The sequence below is a fragment of the Prosopis cineraria genome, unplaced genomic scaffold (genome assembly GCF_029017545.1).
Source record: "Prosopis cineraria cultivar Desert tree isolate PC_DT_omini unplaced genomic scaffold, ASM2901754v1 PC4, whole genome shotgun sequence".
In the NCBI taxonomy this organism is placed as follows: domain Eukaryota; kingdom Viridiplantae; phylum Streptophyta; class Magnoliopsida; order Fabales; family Fabaceae; genus Prosopis; species Prosopis cineraria.
In genome coordinates this window covers 40,976,887-40,997,490 of record NW_026555335.1, presented here as the reverse complement: position 1 = coordinate 40,997,490, position 20,604 = coordinate 40,976,887, and the positions used below count along the sequence as shown (strand labels likewise).

The 20,604-nt window shown below is 37.8% G+C and overlaps 1 protein-coding gene across 3 annotated transcripts; it reads left to right on the top strand.

Moving 5' to 3' along the window:
• Positions 1–2,613: 2,613 nt before the first annotated feature.
• Positions 2,614–20,212, top strand: LOC129308320 (calmodulin-binding protein 60 A-like). Of its 3 annotated transcripts, none has more exons than XM_054949399.1 (8): positions 2,614–2,981; positions 3,122–3,288; positions 4,006–4,084; positions 15,847–15,899; positions 16,039–16,526; positions 16,955–17,115; positions 18,795–19,001; positions 19,095–20,212. In XM_054949399.1, exons 1-8 carry the CDS (start codon positions 2,979–2,981, stop codon positions 19,608–19,610), a joined length of 1,674 nt encoding a protein of 557 aa, XP_054805374.1. In that variant the 5' UTR covers positions 2,614–2,978; the 3' UTR covers positions 19,611–20,212. The 3 variants fall into 3 exon arrangements, with proteins under 3 accessions (XP_054805374.1, XP_054805373.1, XP_054805375.1); XM_054949398.1 differs by having other exon boundaries at positions 2,615–2,981; positions 3,089–3,288; XM_054949400.1 differs by lacking the exons at positions 2,614–2,981; positions 3,122–3,288 and adding an exon at positions 4,326–4,388.
• Positions 20,213–20,604: the final 392 nt, after the last annotated feature.

Sequence of the window (20,604 nt, the reverse complement as noted above, 5' to 3'; positions counted from 1 at the left end):
GCTAGTAAGATAGAGATATACTTGCTAGACTTGCATAGCCACATTAAGGTTGGTGTTTAAAATTGAGTTTTATTAATTGTAATAAGAGATTAAACAATTAATTTAACTAAACACTTGTTTATGATTTGAGAGAGCTTGTCCAAGTATTTTTAGTACCTTAGATTAGCATTTATTTGCATTAAAAGCATTTATGAGAGGAGGTAATTTTGGTGTTATGAAATGTAAGGGGGATAAATAATTCTAGGTCCTAAATTGTGTTTAAAGTTTATGAATTACTCATTTTTCTTTATTTTCTAGTGTTATTTTTATTTGTAAAATTATTTTTATCTAACTATGTGTAGCTTAACTTGATCGAATTTGCTTAGTCTTTTGCTTGATTATAGTTTTTAAACAAATCCTCAAAAGAACGATATTCTACTTATTTATATTACTTGCTATGATCTGTATACTTGCGATGAGCAACGTATATTTAACAAAAATACTGCAAGTAACTCGTAAAAAGAAACGAGGGGAGTACAACTGTACAAACGTATGCACATGCTTGTTAAAACATTTAAAAGGGCCACGAAAAGAAGAAAAAGTAGTTACGGGTTTGAATTGCGGGAAAGCAGAAGAGTACACAAAACACATGCATGAATTAATTTAAACTTGAAACTCTTTGAGCAGAGTGAATGTGAACGCCTTATTGGTATTAGATTCGGCCCCTGGCCAAGTGCTATTAGACATTTGACATGTTTGGTCTGTGTACTTGGGCTCAGCGTCTGATCCTTTTCTTAGTTTCCGTAGCATTACGGCTTTACCAGATTGTTCACTGTGAGCTTTCTCTTGTTCCCTTCATACCTAACACCCCAGAAACCACTTCCTACACGTGACCTGCATGTTAACGTGTTTAAATTAAAACTTGTAAAACTAAAATTTCTATAAACTAAAATTTGTAAATTGAAGTTAAGGTTATTGTAATGTGATTTATTTTTAATTTTTTTAAAATCCAGTTTAACATGATTTATGTTTCGGTAAATGAGCACCAAACCAAAGAGTTGAAGGTGAAAAAAAAAAAAACAAATGAAAATAGCTTCTACCTTAAGCTCTAGTTTGAGCCAAAAGCCATTTTTCAACACTTTTTGTCCGAACAAGATTATTGGGATCCAGCATGATTTTTGGATCTGAAACCTCAGTTTGCACCACCCAAATCTTAGTTTGGGTTTAAAGCTTAAACCAAACATAACCTTTGCCTATGAGTCTTGTAGTCAGTTTGGATCTTCTTGTTGTTGTTAAGGATTTAACGCCTGGAGTTATAGTCTACTTTAGTTAGAGTTTTCACTATCACCAAATATCATTATTGCATCGACAACACATCATAATCATATTCGTGACTCTTCGCACATTTGAGTTGTTTATCTCATCCAGCGTTTTCCCAAAACTTTGCAAATTCCAGTGCCGTAAATGATCAACAATGAAGGCTCAAAGGCAGAGATGATTTTTTTAATTGTTTATAGGTTTTTTTTTATTAGAAGCAATTTAGGACACGGTCTGATGTTAAATGTAATTACTTCTCTTGAAAAAGATTCAAGCCTTAGTTCTGCACGCAATAAGGGACTAATCCATTCTGCTAAATCTAATCTTGTTGGTAGACGGAAATGATTCTGTTGTACTGGGTTTTGTCACCTGATGTTTCGATGTTCGATATCTAGTTAACATCGATCGCAGTCTTCTTCCGTCACTCCTCATATTTCTTGGCCCAAAATCGCTAGCTAATAACATCTCACAATTTGTCACGCAACAACAACTAAATTAAATTCAATTTGTGGTCTCTATGATTCTAAATATAATTATTGGCAAGAATAATGCTTCGAGAGTCACCAAGTTATCTAATTATCATTATTTAATTTGAAAAGAATTCTTGCTTCATTATTTTGACCCTCTTGAGCATCTTATGCCGACAGCCTATTTGCTTATCTCATTCTCAATCAACCCTGGATCTTCTAATATTACTATGTCTATGATGGACGCAAACAAAAAAAAAAACCAGCGATAGAACTACCTTCCATTTTTGCAATTCTCGTTTGATGAAATCATCTTCGTCAGGTGGCAACTTTTTTTTTTTAAAAAAACAAAAATATTTAATGTTCGTCAACCAATTGGACAATTTTTTCTAAAAGAATAATAATATAAAAATAAATCTTCAGTGGTTGTTCTTTGTTTTTTTCTTTTTCTTTTTTAAGAATTTATAGTCATCTCAGATTAACAAATTATTACGTGAAAAATCCAGAGGTTTTTTTGTTACTGGAAATATAATAATTAGTTGGAGTTTTGAAAAATCTAGAAGTTTACATGAAAGAAGAAGAAAAATAACGAAATCCATGGCTTCCATGTTTAACAGACATGAATAAATTGACATTAACTAAATTAAAACATAAAAATGAATAATGAAAATAATTAATAACAGATGATTAATTTTGGACTTTTGTTAGGTGATAAAAATAGTAAAATTAAAATAATAAACATGTGTTTTATATAGTATGGTACGAATATTTTACTGAATGCATGAGTGCGCAAAAAAAAAAAAAAATCCGAGCACGAGTCTATTTTGCTGCTCGAAAAATTGCCAAGATCGGAAAACTCAGGCAGGTTGAGTTTGACCGGTTATGGAGGTTTGAAATCTGAAATGATAATTCATAGTTGTCACGGATGAGCCATGCCTCCAAGCCTCAGGCAGAGGTTAGCTCATCGAACGCGCGTTCAAGATGCGGTGGACCCCCGTTTACTGAGTCAGGAAACGCGCTTTCCGTGGGCCCCACACTTTTCGCGCGATAGAGGAAGCCTCTTTCGCTCCTCATATAAATTCATATTACCAGCGAAGAGACGGTATGGTAGCATCAATGGGTAAGTGTTGCTTGAAGCCAAAGAAGCAACAAAAAGTAGATGGCGAGTGAGCTTCGAGCCGAAGGAGCATTCCGCAAAGTAAACAAGCTCAGTTAATGGTAAGATATGCTTGCTTGACCCGCACACAGTCACAAAAGAGGCATAACGCTTTGTTAGTGTTACGGTGCCAGTTTAATAATATTGTCATTTACTGGCGTTGTTGCAGCTGTCCTCTTTTGATTCTGTTCTGTATCTTCAGCCGCATGTTTTTCGATTTGGATGCTCACAACCGTCGCCACCGCATAGCCTTGCGCCTTTTGCTCAAGCTTCGGCGATGTCGCAGAAGAGACGCCCCGAAGATGGCAAGGCTAAACCAGAAAGTAGCAGTCCGGAGGATAAGCGCAGAAAGGTTCCCGCCCTTACCAGGTAAGAGGCTGCTCCCCTCTCCCCCCGGGCGACTATCTGGTCAATTTTTCTCTCCCCACCCTTGTTCGTCGCTATGATTTAAGAAAATTGGAAAATTGTGTGAAAAAACAAATAGAATTTGTTGATGATTGTATCTGACTAGGTGGATTGCTCTTAGGATGAGAATTCCTAAAAAATGCGAAGCGCTCATATGTATATAAACTTAACTGGGTTTTATTACCAAATGAGAATTAGCGATGAATGCTCCATAACCATTGTAAACTTGATTGCTATTAATTTGTCCAAGTTCCTAAAGCTTGTTTGGTTTGCTTAGAATTTATACGTTGTTTCTTATCCTTTACTTAGAAGTAAATTGCATTTGGATTAAATGTCTCACAACCCTGTTTGGATGAAGGGATCAGGGTATAACGGAAATGGAGAACATGGTACAAAATATATTTTTGATTGATCTATATGTCACTTAAAGCTTATGAATCATGATATAATGTTATACTTCTCCCGAAATGAATGGAATTTGACTGCGCATGTGGAGAATTGATGTCATATATATTCCTTGCATGCTTGCTAATGAGAAATGATTGTCAAATTAACCTTCTATTGTAATAAATTTTAAGTAAATTAATTTAATATGGAAAAGATGAATGACATTGTACAGCATTTTTGATTAACTGAACACAGTATTGGCTTTTTACTTTATTTATTTTCAATACTGTTCAGTGTGGTGCATGAGGCGATGAGATTACACTCTTTCCGGAATTTGTTGGAGCCGATTCTAGAGCCCTTGCTTCGTCGAGTGGTATGGAACTCACTTATTTCAGATATTTTTATGGTTCCATTTCTATCATAGTTCTGGCATTGCATGCTCCTCCACCCCCCCTTTCATAATTATGCTGTTTTTAAATATGCGGTAATGTTTACTTTTAGGTCAGTTTGAAATTTTATGGATGCAATTCACAAACCTCAGAATAATTCTATTCACCTAAGTTAGACAATTTAGGCATGGATTTGTGTGAACCGCCATGCTTTGCATGCTGCAGATAACTTTTTGTGGCATCCATTCGATGTTGGCAATTGTTGTGGCCTGATATGATTCGTATGAGGTATCTTTCCACCTTGTGGGTGTCTGCACACAGCCTTCCAACTAGCCCTCTAATTATAAAAGCTACATTTTTAGCCCTTGCTTAGTCATAAGTATTTCTTTTTTGATTGGACTTCTGGCATGTCACAGAATAATTGTAAAAAAATGAAATTGCATCATTTCTAATTTCTTTGTATTTCAAGCCCCATGTTTAGTTTAAATTGATAGATGATTAAATCTGAATATGTTAAATTGAAAAAAGGGACGCTTTTGATTGAAGAAAAAGTTTTGATGCTCTATTTAAAGATGGCCACTCATTTGTGATAGAATGGAAGAAATCAGATAAAAATCAGAGAAATTCTCAAAGAGAGACTTTTTTTTTTTTTTTTTGTGTGTGGGGAGAATGGCAGTGAGGGCCCCCAGAGGAGAAAACAGAGCAGTGAAGGCCCTGAGCAACTGAAGGTTTTTCTATGAACAACTAAAGTTTTATCGATTAATTTGTGTATAGATGAACTTTCAGTTATTTAGGACCCTCACTGCTTTTTTCTCTCTCCTGGGGCCCTCACTGCCATTCCCCCTTTTTTGGTCTAATGCCAAGAAGAAAGAATCTTTTTGAATGAATATGAATTTCTTAGCTCCCTGCTATATCAACTTGCTTAATGGATCCAAATTGAGACAATGCTGCAAAAAATTTTATCCAATGAAGGAGATGAAAATGTTTTCATTCGATTTAATTGTTATATGAGGAAAGTGCACATGTTTAGTCAAATGAGTGAAGTACAGTGGTTAAGCTATATATATCTCTCTCTCTCTTGTAAATACTAATAATAGTATATTGCTATAGTTGGGGAGAGTATCTTGGGTAGTTTGACTATGTATTATTCTTTGTACAGTTTCTAATGAAATACAGAATTATTTGATTGCTCAAAACTACATGGTAATAGAGCCAGTCAAAAATTCTAAAAAACACAATAACTCAAGCACCTTGAGTGAGTTGAACCCAAGTCGTCCAGCTATGGAAATGACTTATTCAATGACTGAGACAGACAGGTCCTTGACAAGTGACCTGCGTCAAGCTAGTGGTACCCTTGGGTCGATTATTGGCTTCGAAGGGTCTTTCATGCTAATTGTATTTGATAAATTAAATGGTACAAATTACCGTGAATGGGTGCAAGCAGTGAAGCTAGCTATCAACAGTAGGGGAAAGGTGGGACTTGTAACAGGGGCGATGAAGATGCTAGACGAGACCAATATTCAAGCGCTGCAACAGTTGCGCACTGAAAATGCGTTAGTTTCTTCGTGGTAGATCAATGCGACAGTGTGGCAGATCAAATGAAGTTTTATGTTCCTCCTTAATGTTCATAAGATTTGGGAAGCCATGCATGCCTCTTACTCAGATGGAGAAGGCTTGGCACAATTATTTGACTGTGATGTCGCATCCTATTAGCTGGAAATTTCTGCATTATGGAAGGAATTAGACTTGATGTCTAATGAGGAGTGGGTTTGTGCTTGTGATGCTACCTTTCACAAGGAAAGAATAGAGAAGGAGTGAGTATTTTAGTTTCTTATAGGATTAAACAAGTCGCTAGATTATGTCCCCTCTTCCCTCAACAAGAGAGGTCTTTGTTGAAATATGACGAGAAACTTCACGGAGAAAGGTGATGCTACAGGATACCTTTCTGTTTCTAACCCCTCTGTTGACATTGCTGCGTTGGTGAGTAGGAGTAATGACTCCACTACAAAAGGGCAGAAAGGAAAACCTACATGTGAGCATTGTAAGAAGGTAGGACATATTGGGAGACATGCTAGGACCTACATGGCAAACCTTCTGACTAGAAGCCTCAGAAGGGAAAGCCTGGGGTTATCAAACATCTCTTGAAGCTTCTTATGAACAATTTGTGTCTACCTTGGTGCCTTAGATTGACAAGGAACAACTAGGTAAGCTCATTGAGATGCTCAATGTCTTACAAATGACAGAGCAATTCCATAAACCAAATTCTATGGCTTCTGTGCACATCGAGGTACTTTTGCTCTTCTCACCACTTCTAAAAACTACAAGTAGATTGTTGATTTAGGAGCATTGGATCTTATGACCTCTGACTCTAAGTTGTTCAGTACATATTTACCCAGTGCTGGCAATGAAAAAATTAATACAAGGAATGGATCCTCCTTCCTAATAGTTGGCATAGGCAGTATCACTATTACTAAATTTATGAAGTTAGATTCAGTTCGTCATGTTCCATATTTAGCTTGTAATCTTCTTTCTATTAGCAAGTTGACAAAACAAGCAAATTGTTGGGCTCACTTTTGCTTTACTCATTGTATTTTCCAAGATCTCTCATTGGAAAAAATGATTGGCAATGCAAAGGAGCATGATGGTCTCTACTATCTTTATGAGTCAATGGTGAGAAATCTTTGGTCTCAAATACAATGCAATCTCACGACTACTTCTAAAAATAAGGATGCTAACAATCTTCTACTATGGCATAGAAGGAGGGGTTATCCAAACATTCAATATTTGAGTCAGTTATTTCCTGAATTTTGTTTCAACAAAGAGCCTTTTCATTGTAATAAGTGTGAACTCGCTAAAAATCATCGTGCAATTTTTAAAACTGTTGAATATAAACCCACTAGTCTTTTTTCTATTATTCATAGTGATTTATGGGGCCCTGCCTGTGTTCTAAATTGTACCCATACCAAATGGTTTCTTACATTCATTGATGATTATACTTGACTTTGTTGGGTTTACTTGCTTCATGATAAGACTGAGGTTGCCTCTGTATTTATCGAATTTTACATCGTGATTCAAATCTAGTTTAACACTAGCATCAAAATCCTTCATATTGATAATGGCACTGAATGCTTCAACAAAAACTTGGGCACTTTTCTCAAAAATCATGGTATAATTCATAATAGCTCTTGTCCTAATAGCTCACAACTTAATGGTATTACTGAGAGGAAAAACAGGCACCTCCTTAAGGTTGCACATGCATTGATGTTCGCAAACAATGTCCAAAAATATTTTTGGGGAGATGCTGTTTTCACTGCCGCTTATCTTAAATCGCATGCCTAGTTGAGTACTCTCTTTCTCCACTCTACTTGATAAACTTTGCAAGTCTCACTCTCTTACATATCTAGACACAAACATTCCCCTCAAAATCTTGGCTGTACAATTTTTGTTCACTCTCATAACTCCCACAGACTTGATAATAGAGCTGCTAGGTGTGTCTATCTTGGCTGCCTATTCAATAAACAAAGATAAAAATGCTATGATCCTGTCTCTAAACGTTTGTTTGTGAGTAGGGATGTCTCCTTTCCTGAAAATGAACCATTTTTTCCTAAAGCTTCAATTCAGGGGGAGTAGTGGAGTGAATTTCATCCTTTGAAAGGTGGGGGAGAGGAGGAACGTGATATAGCTGAACCTATAATGTCTGTTGATCAGTTTCAGCCCTCAAATTCCTTAAATTCTGCCTCTGAACATCCTTTTTGTCAGAAACAGATTTGACAAGCCCTTCAAGGAAAGAAAATGAGAAAAGCACATTGGAAAGACTCATCATGCCTGAAGCACTTCCAGACCTTGAACTGGTGGAGGTTCCTGAACAAATCCTAGATGAAGTGATTGAGAAGGTGATTGAGGTAGAAAAACCAAATGACTTGAATCTACCTATAGCTCTTAGAAAGCAACCTAGATCACGTGCACAACACCCCATTGAAAAGTAGTTGTGAAGCCTTGTCTACTCAATTTTGTGCTTTTATCACTAATCATGACAAGATGAAGATCCCTAATGATGTATATAAAGCAATGAGCATGCTAGAATGGAGGTGTGTTGTGATGGAGGAGATGAGAACCTTGGAGAAAAATGGAACATGGGAAATTGTTTCATTGCCCAAAGGAAAAAGAACATTAGGGTGCACATGGATGTTCACCCCTAAGCATGATAGGAATCTGGATAGGTACAAGGCTCACTTGGTAGCCATGGGTTTACTCAAACCTATGGTTTGGTAAACATTTGCTCCTGTAGCAAAGTTGAATACAATAGAGTATTGCTCTTTGTGGTAGCAAATTTAGAATGGCTTTTACGTCAACTAGAGATTAAAAATGCATTCTTGAATTGTGAACTTAAAGAAGTGTATATGACTTTACCTCTTCGTTTTGACAAAAGAAGTGATCAAGCGTACAAGTTGAGGAAGCCACTATATGGTTTGAAACAGTAACCCAGAGTATGGTTTGAGAGGTTCTCAAGAGTCCTCAAAGCCACAGGCTACAACGGGTTATCTGATCACATACTGTTTGTCAAGTATGAGGAAGGTAAGAGAAGTATCCTTATTGTCTATGATGATGATATAATACTCACAGGTGACTGTTGAGGAAATGGAGAAAATAAAAACTATTCTCGATTGAGAGTTTGAAGCTAAGGATCCTAGGTCGTTGAAATATTTTCTCGGGATGGAAGTTGCAAGATCAAAGAAGGGAATATATGTCTCTTAGAGGAGATATATACTTGATCTTCTGAAAGAGACAGGTTTACTAGGATGCAAGCCTGCTGAAACTTCTATTACAGTCAAGAAAACTAAAAGAAGCCCAAAAAGACAAATTGTGCTGAAGAAGGGTCCAAAGAGGAAGAAGATATGGAAGTTGAAAGTAAGGGTGAAAAAGAGGAAACCGTGGAGATAGTAGACAAAGGGAGGTACCAGAAACTTGTGGGGAAATTGATTTATTTATCTCATACGAGGCTTGACATAGCCTCTGCAGTGAATGTGGCAAGTTACTACATGACTTGTCTAATGAAGCAAAACTTAGAAGCTGTGTACAGGATATTGAGGTGCCTCAAAAGGACTCTCAATGAGGCTTATTATTTAAGAAGCAGGAGCAAAGGTCCATAGAAACTTGCACAAATGCAAATTGGGGAGGAACTTACAAGGACAAAAGGTCAACTTCATGTTATTGTTCATTTGTGGGGGGATACTTGTTGACTTGGAAGAGTGAAAAACAAAGGGTAGTGTCCAAAAGTAGTGCTGAATCAGAATTATGAGCATTGGCTCAAGGAATTATGGAGGAATTGTGGCTGAAACGAGTCATGAATGAAATATATGTCTGAGTGGATCCATGTTAGAGCTCTGCTCTAAAGTAACTAATAGAACCAAGCTTTCAATGCAAAGAGAAATAAATGAGGGAAATTCTGAGGTTTTTGATATTAATGCATATGAACCGAATCAGTGTTACAAGAGAAACTCACTGATTCTAGCCAAAACCCTATTCCCAACGACTGAAATTACAAACTAAATGGAAGAACACAGCAACAAGAAAAGGTCTCTCACTGGTGTTCGAGAGACCAGCACTCTCCTCACTTCTGTCTAACTTCTCTAAAACATCCCTTGAGTGCCAACAAAAATAATACAGCCAAATAAAGCAAGCAAAAAGGTGACTTCAATATCGAGACTAAATCTAAGCCACCCTACCAAAACATCATGGCATAATCCTTCTTTTCTGGACCCTCAGGATATTAATCCTAACCCAATGGGTATTTCCTTTCTACACCCAACTGCCCCCTTGATCTCCTCTTATAAGTCCGACCATATCTCACGGTAACATCATTTCCCGCCTCTAAGAGTCTCACCTTGTCCTCAAGGGGAAAATCTGGAAATTGGAGAGAAATGGTGTCAGCTGTCTCCCATGAATTCTCAAACTCGGGTAAATCTCTCCATTTCACTAAAACCTCCAGCTGGCCTGTCATAAGTTTCCGAACCTTGCATATGTCTTGAGGCTGTACCTGTAGCTCCAATTCTGCAGAAAGTGCTGGTGGTATAGTAGGAGTGACAATAGCTGAACAAACTGATTTTTTGAGTTGAGAAATGTGAAAGATTGGGTGAATGCGAGCTGTGGAAGGAAGTTCCAGCTTGTATGCGACCTGTCCAATCTGCTCTATGATCTTGAAGGGGCCATAGAAACGAGGGCTGAGTTTCTCATTAAGTCTTTTAGCTAAAGATTTCAGCTTGTAGGGTCTGATTTTGACATAGACTAAATCTCCAATGTCCAGCTGTATCTCTCGCCTACGTTTGTCAGCTTGCTTCTTCATTCTTTCTTGCGCCACAGTGAGGTTTTCATTTAAAATGGCAATAATGGAATTCCGGGACTGAATCTGTTCATCGACAGCTTCAATGCCTGACGGTTCCCCATTCAGCTTAAAAAAAGTAGGAGGGTCCCGTCCGTACACCGCCTTAAAGGGTGTCATTCCAGCAGCCCCATGATGAGTTGTGTTGTACCAATACTCAGCCCAAGGTAACCATTGCGCCCATTGGGTTGGTTTCTCACTGGTGAAACAACGCAGATAAGTTTCTAAGCTCCTGTTCAAGACTTCGGTTTGGCCATCAGATTCCGGGTGGTAAGCAGAGCTAAGACAAAGCTGAGTGCCTGCTTGCTTAAATAATTCCTTCCAAAACTGACTTACAAACACCCTATCCCTATCTAACACAATTGTTTTTTGGAAACCCATGCAATTTAACAATGTCATTAATGAATCTTTCAGCAACTTCTTTTGCTGTAAATGGGTGGGTCAAAGCCAAGAAGTGGGCATATTTTGTCAACCTATCAACAACAACAAGTATGACGTCATGTCTTTTGGATTTTGGAAGTCCTGTAATGAAATCCATGCTAATATCTTCCCAAATTTGTTGAGGAATCGGCAAGGGTTGTAACAGCCCAGCTGGAGTTAATGCTTGATATTTGTTCTTTTGGCACACGTCGCACTGTGACACATATTGTTGGATATCTTTTTTCATGCCTTCCCAATATACAACAGTAGAAAGCCTCTTGTAAGTGCGCAAATAACCCGAATGGCCTCCGGTTGGTGAATCATGAAATTCCTTCATGAGCAATTGAATTCTGGTAGACTTCTTTGGTAGCATCAATCGTCCTTTATAGTGTAGACAACCCTTCACAAGGCTGTATCCCTCCAAATTTCCTTGCTTGGTATGACTTTTTGCAGTATATCATTTAACTTAGGGTCAGCATGTACTTCTTTCTCCCATTCTTCAAGGTCACCTTGCTGCCATAAAGAAAAACCATGTATCTCCAGATTTTCTTCTTTCCTTAAAAGTGCATCCGCTGCATGATTTTCCTTGCCCGGTTTGTAAGCTATTTCAAACTTGAACCCCATTAATTTAGTGATCCAGTGCTGTTGACTTTCTTCTACAATTCTCTGTTCCAGCAGAAACTTCAAAGCTTTCTGATCTGTCCGGATGACAAATTTCTCCCCCCATAAGTAGTGTCGCCATTTCTTGACTGCCATAACAATTGCCATAAGTTCCCTCTCATAAATGGAACATTGTTGAGCGCGGTTAGAGAGCTTTTGGCTGAAATATGCCACTGGACGATCATTCTGCATCAGCACTGCTCCTATTCCAGACTCGGAAGCGTCTGTTTCCAACTCAAACGGGATGGAAAAATCAGGCATAGCTAGGCCTGGGAGAGAAGTCATCGCTGTCTTGAGACTTTAGAAGGCTTCTTTAGCTTTTGGGGTCCATTTAAAGGCATCTTTCTTAAGTAAATCGGTGAGAGGACTAGCGATTTTTCCATAATTCTTGACAAATCTTCTATAATACCCTGTCAACCCTAGGAACCCTCTTAAGGATTTCACATTCTTGGGTTTAGGCCACTGCACCATACTCTCAATTTTGCTGGGATCCGCTTGCACTCCCTCCTTGGAAATGATATGCCCAAGATATTCAATTTTTGGTTGGGCGAAAGTGCACTTCTTAAGGTTGATCACTAGCTGGTTCTCTTTCAGGATAGACAAAACAGCTTTCAAATGTTTCAAGTGAGATGTTAAATCATGGCTATAAATAAGTATGTCATCAAAAAATATAAGCACAAATTTCTGAAGATGCTCTCGGAATATCTCATTCATTAAAGATTGGAATGTGGAAGGAGCATTGGTTAAACCAAAGGGCATTACCTTGAATTCATAATGTCCCTCGTGGGTTCTAAATGCTGTTTTATGTTCATCTCCAGCCATGATTCTGATCTGATGGTATCCGGACTTCAAATCCAGCTTGGTGAAGATGGCGGCTCCTTTTAACTCATCCAACAACTCATCTATAGCCGATATGGGAAACTTGTCAGGCACCGTGATTTTGCTCAAGGCTCTATAGTCCACACAGAATCTCCAGCTTCCATCTTTTTTCTTAACCAACAAAACGGGACTTGAATAAGGACTTTGACTGGGCTGGATGATACCTGCTCTCAACATATCTTTCACCATCTTCTCAATTTCATTTTTTTGAACATGAGGGAACCGATATGGTCGTATGTTAGGAGGTTGTTCGCCTGGTTTGGTTGCTATTGCATGATCATGAGAACGAGTTGGTGGTAACCCTTCAAAAGGTCGACAAACTATAGAGAATTGGTCCAGGAGGTTCTGAATTTCAGGCGCCAATTGTATAGTTTCAGCAGTTGTTTCTTCATTATTCATCCCATTATATTCGATCATGTACCCCTCCCCTCTCTTCTGTACGGATCGAATGAATGACTTAAGGGAAACCAAGGCCTTGGTTAGAGCGGGATCACCTTGTAAACACACCTTGTTTCCTTTCTTAACAATCTTCATGGTCAGTTGCCCCCAGTTAACCTTCACTTCTCCTAAAGATTTTAACCATTCAACTCCTAGTACAGCATCCACGCCACTGAGTGGAAAGGGGTAGAAAGTTTGAATAATGTCCAGGCCTTGTACCTGTAACTTGAGGTCATTGCAGCGTTGCTTCCCTTTAATACTAAACCCATCCCCAACAGTGATAGAGTAGACGGCAATGTCCTCCACTGGAATTTTTATTTTGGTGACTAATTCCTCAGCTATGAAGTTGTGGGTAGCCCCACTATCAATCAAAATCACAATCTCGGCTTCCTCTAGTCTCCCACGTACCTTCATAGTGTGATTCCCTCCAAACCCAACTATGGAGTTTAGTGATAACTCCATTCAAGTTTCATCTTCTTCGGCTTCTTCACTATCTTCAGTGCATATTGGTTCATGGCCTTCGGTTCCCCTTCTTGGGCTCTAGCTCCAGCAACATCAGTTGCAGATTTTTATTTTTGCAGATGTGATTAGGTCCGAATTTATCTGCACATTTGAAACACAAACCAAGCTCTCACCGACGAGTTAATTCCACGTCTGACAGTCGCTAGGTTCGTCCCCCTGGACGCGACGACGTTGTTCCTGTCGTGTTGCTCGCTACTTTTGAGTCTGCCGTTTTTGTCTTAGCCCGTTTCTGGAGTCCCGAGTGTATTGAAGAGGTGTGCATGCTTTTACTGGGCTCAGCCACATGAGTGATCCGTGTGAAAGGAGTTTGGGCTGATTCATTTTTAAGCCCACTTTGAAAATGCTGGCCTTGCAGAAACCGTGAGTCTTTGGCCTTCTCTATTACCTGATTCCTCTCATCCACCCTAATAGACATCTCCATAATTTCTCTAAGGGTACTGGCGGCCGTGAGCTTTAATTCAGCCCTTATCTCTGGTTTTAGTCCTACACGAAATGCTCCAACCACACACGATTCTGATGCGTCTCCCACCATAACTGATACGCGTTCGAACTCCTCCACATACTCGCGCACAGAACGCTCCTGTTTGACTGCAAACATCATCTCATATTCATCCCCAAGCTGTGAGGGATGGAATCGACGCAGAAGTTCTTGCTTGAACTCTGACCATTCTCGGATAGGTGCTCGAGTTTCCACCCATTGATACCAGTTAAGAGCCTTACCTTCGAGGCACACGATGGCTGCTTCCAGTCTCTCCATTTCAGCCACAGCATTGATTCGAAAATACCTTTCCACTCTGAAAAGCCACCCGATAGGGTCTTCTCCATCAAATATTGGTAACTCCAGCTTCCTATACTTCCCTACTTCTTTTTCATGATCTCCGGTGCTTCCTGTAGTCTCTTCATGGCTGGGTTGATCTTGTTCAGGAGGTTGGTCTACACTTTTCTGTTTCTCTGCTATTTGCTCTAATTTATCTTGCATCGTCTGCATCATCTCCTTCATCATGATCATTTCTTTCGATAGTCCTCCAACAGATTCTTTCAACTCTTGTACCTCGGGATTGGAGTATTGCACTCTTTCGGCCATCTCTCTTTCGCTTATCAGAAGGTCCGAGGATTGCACGGCTCTGATGCCAATTGTTAGAGCTCTGCTCTAAAGTAACTAATAGAACCAAGCTTTCAATGCAAAGAGAAATAAATGAGGGAAATTCTGAGGTTTTTGATATTAATGCATATGAACCGAATCAGTGTTACAAGAGAAACTCACTGATTCTAGCCATAACCCTATTCCCAACTACTGAAATTACAAACTAAATGGAAGACCACAGCAACAAGAAAAAGTCTCTCACTGGTGTTCGAGAGACCAGCACTCTCCTCACTTCTGTCTAACTTCTCTAAAACATCCCTTGAGTGCCAACAAAAATAATACAGCCAAATAAAGCAAGCAAAAAGGTGACTTCAATATCGAGACTAAATCTAAGCCACCCTACCAAAACATCATGGCATAATCCTTCTTTTCTGGACCCTCAGGATATTAATCCTAACCCAATGGGTATTTCCTTTCTACACCCAACTGCCCCCTTGATCTCCTCTTATAAGTCTGACCACATCTCACGGTCACATCAATCCACCATTAAAGCTGTATAGTGATAACAAAGCCGCCATAAGCATGGTGTTGAAACTAGTGCAACATGAAAGATCAAAGCATGTAGAGGTGGACAGACACTTCATTAGAGAAAAGGTGGAAGAAGGCATCATGTGCTTAACATACATTTCCACAAAACTTCAAGCTGTAGATGTGTTGACTAAAGGACTACATGGACTTGTGTTTGAGAGTTGTGTGAGCGAGTTAGACATGATTAACATACCCAACTTGAGGGGGAGTATGGTTAAGCCGTATATCTCTCTTGTAATATTAATAATATTATGTTGCTATACTTGGGGAGAATATCTCAGGTAATTTGACTTTGTATTATTTTTTTCTTATTTTCTGATTCTCTCCCTATTTTCTTAGAATTTCCAGTTCCCACTATCAGTGTATGTATCCCTGTAAAGTTTCTGATGAAATATAGAATTATTTGATTGCTCAAAACTACAAGTACTTATAGGGTTTTATGTTATGCATTTTATAATTTGGTCTGTTGAATGGAAGATATTTTTTCTTATTATCAATTATTGTTGTAGAGAAATATTTAATGCTTTCAAGCAACTTAACGAGACCTCTTTAATCTCAGATAAATGAACCAAAAGCTGTGATATCGTGTTCTTGTTAAATTTTGTGCTATGAGTATTGACTCAAGTAAAAGGTGGTCTTCTAACTGGAATCCTATGTTGATAATTAATTCTTTTTCTGGTAACAGCAAGTTTGGATTTTGATTCTGTATTGTATTAGCTCTGCTTTTACTGGATAGTTGACATCAGATACCAATCATAGATATGACATCTTTGCAGGTTAAGGAGGAAGTTGAATCGGCTCTTAGGAGGCATTTAATAAGCATGAAACAGTAAGAAACATTACTCTGTCAATAATGAAATTTGCAGGGAAAAAGTACTCAAAATGGATCAGCACAAAGGAAAATTGGAAGCCCAATGATTTGAAAAAGTTCAGCTTGACTCCTGTATTCTTTTTACTTTCCATTTCAGGGCCTGTGAGAAGGAGATTCTTACTTCTGAATCAAGAAATTTGCAGCTGCGATTTGAGAGCAATATCTCTCCTCCCATTTTTACAGGAGCTCGAATTGAAGGGGAAGATGGCTCCAATTTAAGGATAAGTTTAGTTGATGTCCTGACTGGACAGGTTGTTAGTTCAGGACCTGAATCTGCAGCTAAGGTGGAAATTGTAGTACTTGAGGGTGATTTTGAAGACAGAAGTGATATTTGGACGCCTGAAGAGTTTAGGAGCAACATTGTAAAAGAGAGAGATGGAAAAAAGCCTCTTCTCACTGGAGATGTATTTTTGTATCTTAAAGATGGGATTGGTGTGGTGGGTGAAGTTTCATTTACAGATAATTCAAGCTGGACAAGGAGCAGGAAGTTCAGGCTAGGAGCTAGAGCTGTAAATAACTTTGATGGATTTAGTATTAAAGAAGCAAAGACAGACTCATTTATTGTCAGAGATCACCGAGGGGAATGTGAGTACTTCAATTTATTTTTGTTGTTCTTAGATGCATAAAGATATAATATTTTGCAAATGCTATCTCAGTTGACTTTGAGTGTATTTCATCTGGAACTCCGCAGACATCTGATAAGATGATGAAAAAGAAAATACGATGCATGAAAGAAATGTATTTGCTTGAGTGACCTCTTTGTTGTGTGTTCAATCTAGAATGAGCTTGATTGGATATTCCTCATTGTTCTTTTCCCATATGTGATTTCTTTTAGCTGCAAATGGTCAATCTTGGTTTAATTGTGTTTTTGTTTTTTTTTTTAAATATCTGAATTCAGAATTCCTTCCTTTACCATAATTGATACCATATAACAGGACTCATTTGAGCTTTTCAATTTTCTTGTCAAAGCAAGGGAGGAATTGTAAATTATTTGTGATTATATTTGGCTGCAGTGTACAAGAAACACCACCCTCCTAGTCTGTCTGATGAAGTCTGGAGATTAGAAAAGATTGGCAAGGATGGAGCTTTCCACAAGCGTTTGAGTCAGGAAAAGATCGATACTGTGAAAGATTTTCTCACACAGCTCAACTTAGACTCAGCAAAGCTTCGCAGTGTAAAAATAAATCAACTACTACCTTATTGTGTGTGTTTGTGTGTTTTTGCAATCACTAGCTATTAATTAATCCTGAGCATATAGAGTTTTACATTATTAGCAACAACAATTCTTATCCCACTAAGTGGGGTCAGTTACATGGATTACATGATATCATTGTGTTCTATCATCAACTAAGCTTTTAGGAATATTATTAACCAAAAGGTCTCGTTTATCAACTTTCATAAGTGTTCTCTTTAGTTTTCCTTTGTCCTTCTTTATAGGGCTCAAGATTATCCGTTTCACTCTTGTCAATAGTGCCTCCTATGGCCTTCTTTGTATATGTTCAAATTATCTCAAACGATTTTCTACCATTTTCTCCTCATTAAGATGCAACACCCTCTTTTTCTCATATTTGCTCATTTTAGTCTTCCTGTACTCCTTTTTACAAGGCTCTAGATTATCCATTTCACTCTCCTCACTAGTGCCTCTCACGGCCTTCTCTATATATGTTCAAACTATCTCAAATGATTTTTTACCATTTTTTCCTCAATAAATGCCACGCCTACTTTTTTCCATATATGTTCGTTTTGGATTTTATCTTTTCATATATATCTGCACATTCATCTCAACATTTTCATCTTTACTACTCCAATTTTATGCTCTTGCTATCCCTTTATATTGTCACATACTTCAAATCCTTCTGTGAGATTAAAGGAGCTTAGAAAAAAGATTTTGTCTTACAGTTTAGTTGTCCACTGGTTGGATCACTTAGCTTAAAATTATCTTCTCAACTTCTCCATTGTGAAGTACAACTCCCCAGTAAGATATATATAATGTATATTCTTGATTACCCTCATGTTTAAATTATCTTAAAACTGATCTATAATGCGACTTATCCTTGACATACTTGTTTATGGCATGACTGAATTCTTTTATAGCAATGTTACAGAAAATTTAACTAGTGCATTTTTTTTAAAAAAAATTATATCAGACATTCAGTACACAGTTATAAAGTTCTGATTGAAAAGCACTTGTTTAAATGAAATATTGGGAAAATATAACTTTTGTTTTTTGAGCAAAGGGAAAATATAACTTTTAGTTATTATACTTTTGACATGTTTGGGTATTAGCCCCTATATGTTTTTTTGCTGCTCCTAGTCCTTTTAAGTTTCATGTGTAAGTTGGTCTTTATCTTCACTGATGGATTTAAATCTGTTGATGTGTGCATTGATTGCTCTATTATTTCTGTTGTTGAGTTGGTAAATTATGATAAATTAGATATTGTATGGGCAAAATGGCTGCTAATCCTTTTGCCTTTTTGCCCTAGCTATTGCGTCTTCTTCCTTCCATTGTTTTGCGCGTCACGCATTTAAGGATTTTGATTCAATGTTGTGCTTTCCCCCCCTTCTATTCATTTTTTCTTTTACAACTCATCATGGTTTTAACAAGTCAGCATGATAAGTAATGGAGTTTATGTTCACTTTGGCCACCATTAAGTCCTCATGTTCATATTTAAAAATATAGGAACTAACATTGCAAACAGGTAGAATTTAAGGGACTAGGAGCAACGGAAAAAGTATTGGGACTAATACCAAAATATGCTAAAAGTATAGGCACCAACAATTGTATTTTTCCAAAAATATTTATTTATCTTTGCCAAATGAAAAAAAAAAAGAAGTTTTCTTTGGCATGTGCAGATCTTGGGTACAGGTATGTCCACGAAAATGTGGGAAGCAACAGTGGAGCACGCTCAAACATGTGTGCTTGATACGCGGAGGTTTCTGTACTTCCCTTCTCATTCCCAACCAAAATCTGGTGTTGTCTTCAATGCTGTTGGACAAGTGACGGGACTGCTCTCTGAAAGTCAGTTTGTCCCTGTTGATAAGCTGTCTGAAACTGAAAAGGCACTCTTCTCTAATCTACCTTTTTCTTGGTCTCCTGCCCTATTCCTTTCCCCATTTTTAATAATTCTTACTAAACCTAGTGTATATTATCAGGCCGATGCTCAAAGCTCAGTACTTTATGCAATTCAACAAAGGGAGAAATTTGACTCTTTCAATGATGGAGCCTCTCTGATGGAGGACAACTTACTTTTCCCGTCATGCTCACCCAATTCAGATGGATATAGTGCCAGCAAGATTTTGTCTCCTCAAAAGACTGATCGATTTGATTACTTCCAGGGGAGTGCCCCCTCTCCGGATATATTGTCATCCGTGTACTCTGTTGGAGCTAGTGACTTGGATGAATATTGCTTGCCCATCAGTGACGGCATGAATTTCAGATATGACCAAACACTAGGTTTTCCAGTCCAAACTTCTAATTCTTTCATTGGTGAAACAGATACTGTGTCTCATGTTTTCGATGATCATGCCCATCTTCATTTCCTTGATGCTGATATTCAGTCTCCAATCCATAAGCCGGATAAGAGTGCTGTTGATGGCAAAGCACAAAAGAGATGGAGAATGCTATTCAATGTCGTAAAATGGCTCCTGTTGAGGAAAAAGAAGACATGATTTAGAAGCTGAACGTTACAGGAATGGGTTTGTGTTCTAACAAGAACTACTGGCTATGTTTATGATTGCTGCCTTAAAAAAAAAAAAAAAGATGTAAATTGTTGAGAAAATATTATGGTTTCTCTCGCAGATGTAAATACACATTCGATGACCTTGGCTCTCATATAAATATATATATATATATATGTACACATCTTGCAAGAGGTCATTGAACTTCTGTCCTTTTATTGTCTCAAGTCAAGTTGTAAATACTTAGTATTATACAGTGAGGAGGTGGTTTCTTGTTGGTGAAGAGATACTTAGACTAGTGGAAGTGATCTTGGTGATTCAGTGGCTTTTATGCTGGATCATAATTTTTGTAAGCAAGCTTCGGCCAATAAAATCATTCACTCTGGACAACGCACATCGCGGCTCAAGTTTTCATGGGACAAGATATCTCTCAGGTCTGTTCTGAATATGCACAAAGGTTCTCTTCATTTTTTTTCTAGAAGAGTGCACGATATGAAGTTCAGGAAACAGGATTATGAGATTATTTGCGTATCGTACTGTGTATGGAATCTATTCAAATTTCTTGCAATAGTAAATTGTTTGTGTTGATCTTTTGTTGAATGCTTCGATGCATGAATAATACAGAAAATTTAACTTTTCTTGCCTCTTAGTATGAAGGGAGAAAGAATAGAGGAAAAGGTAGACGAGAGAAGAAAAAGGGCAGAGCCATTTTATTTTCTTGGTGAAAAAACACAGCCATTTTTTTCTTATTCATGATAACATGTGCATATCAAATCCCTACTTTTGGTACCTGCATCAGTAGTTAAAACTTAAAAGAGAAATTAAAAAAAAAAAACTTAAAAGAGAAATTTAAAAAAAAAAACTTAAAAGAGAAATAACAATTAATCAAGAAGATGCAAAAATGACTCCGGATGACTTGAAATACAAAACTGATTCTTGCAGAGTTAGATAAATTAAACACTCACGAAAAATAAAAGGAAAAAAA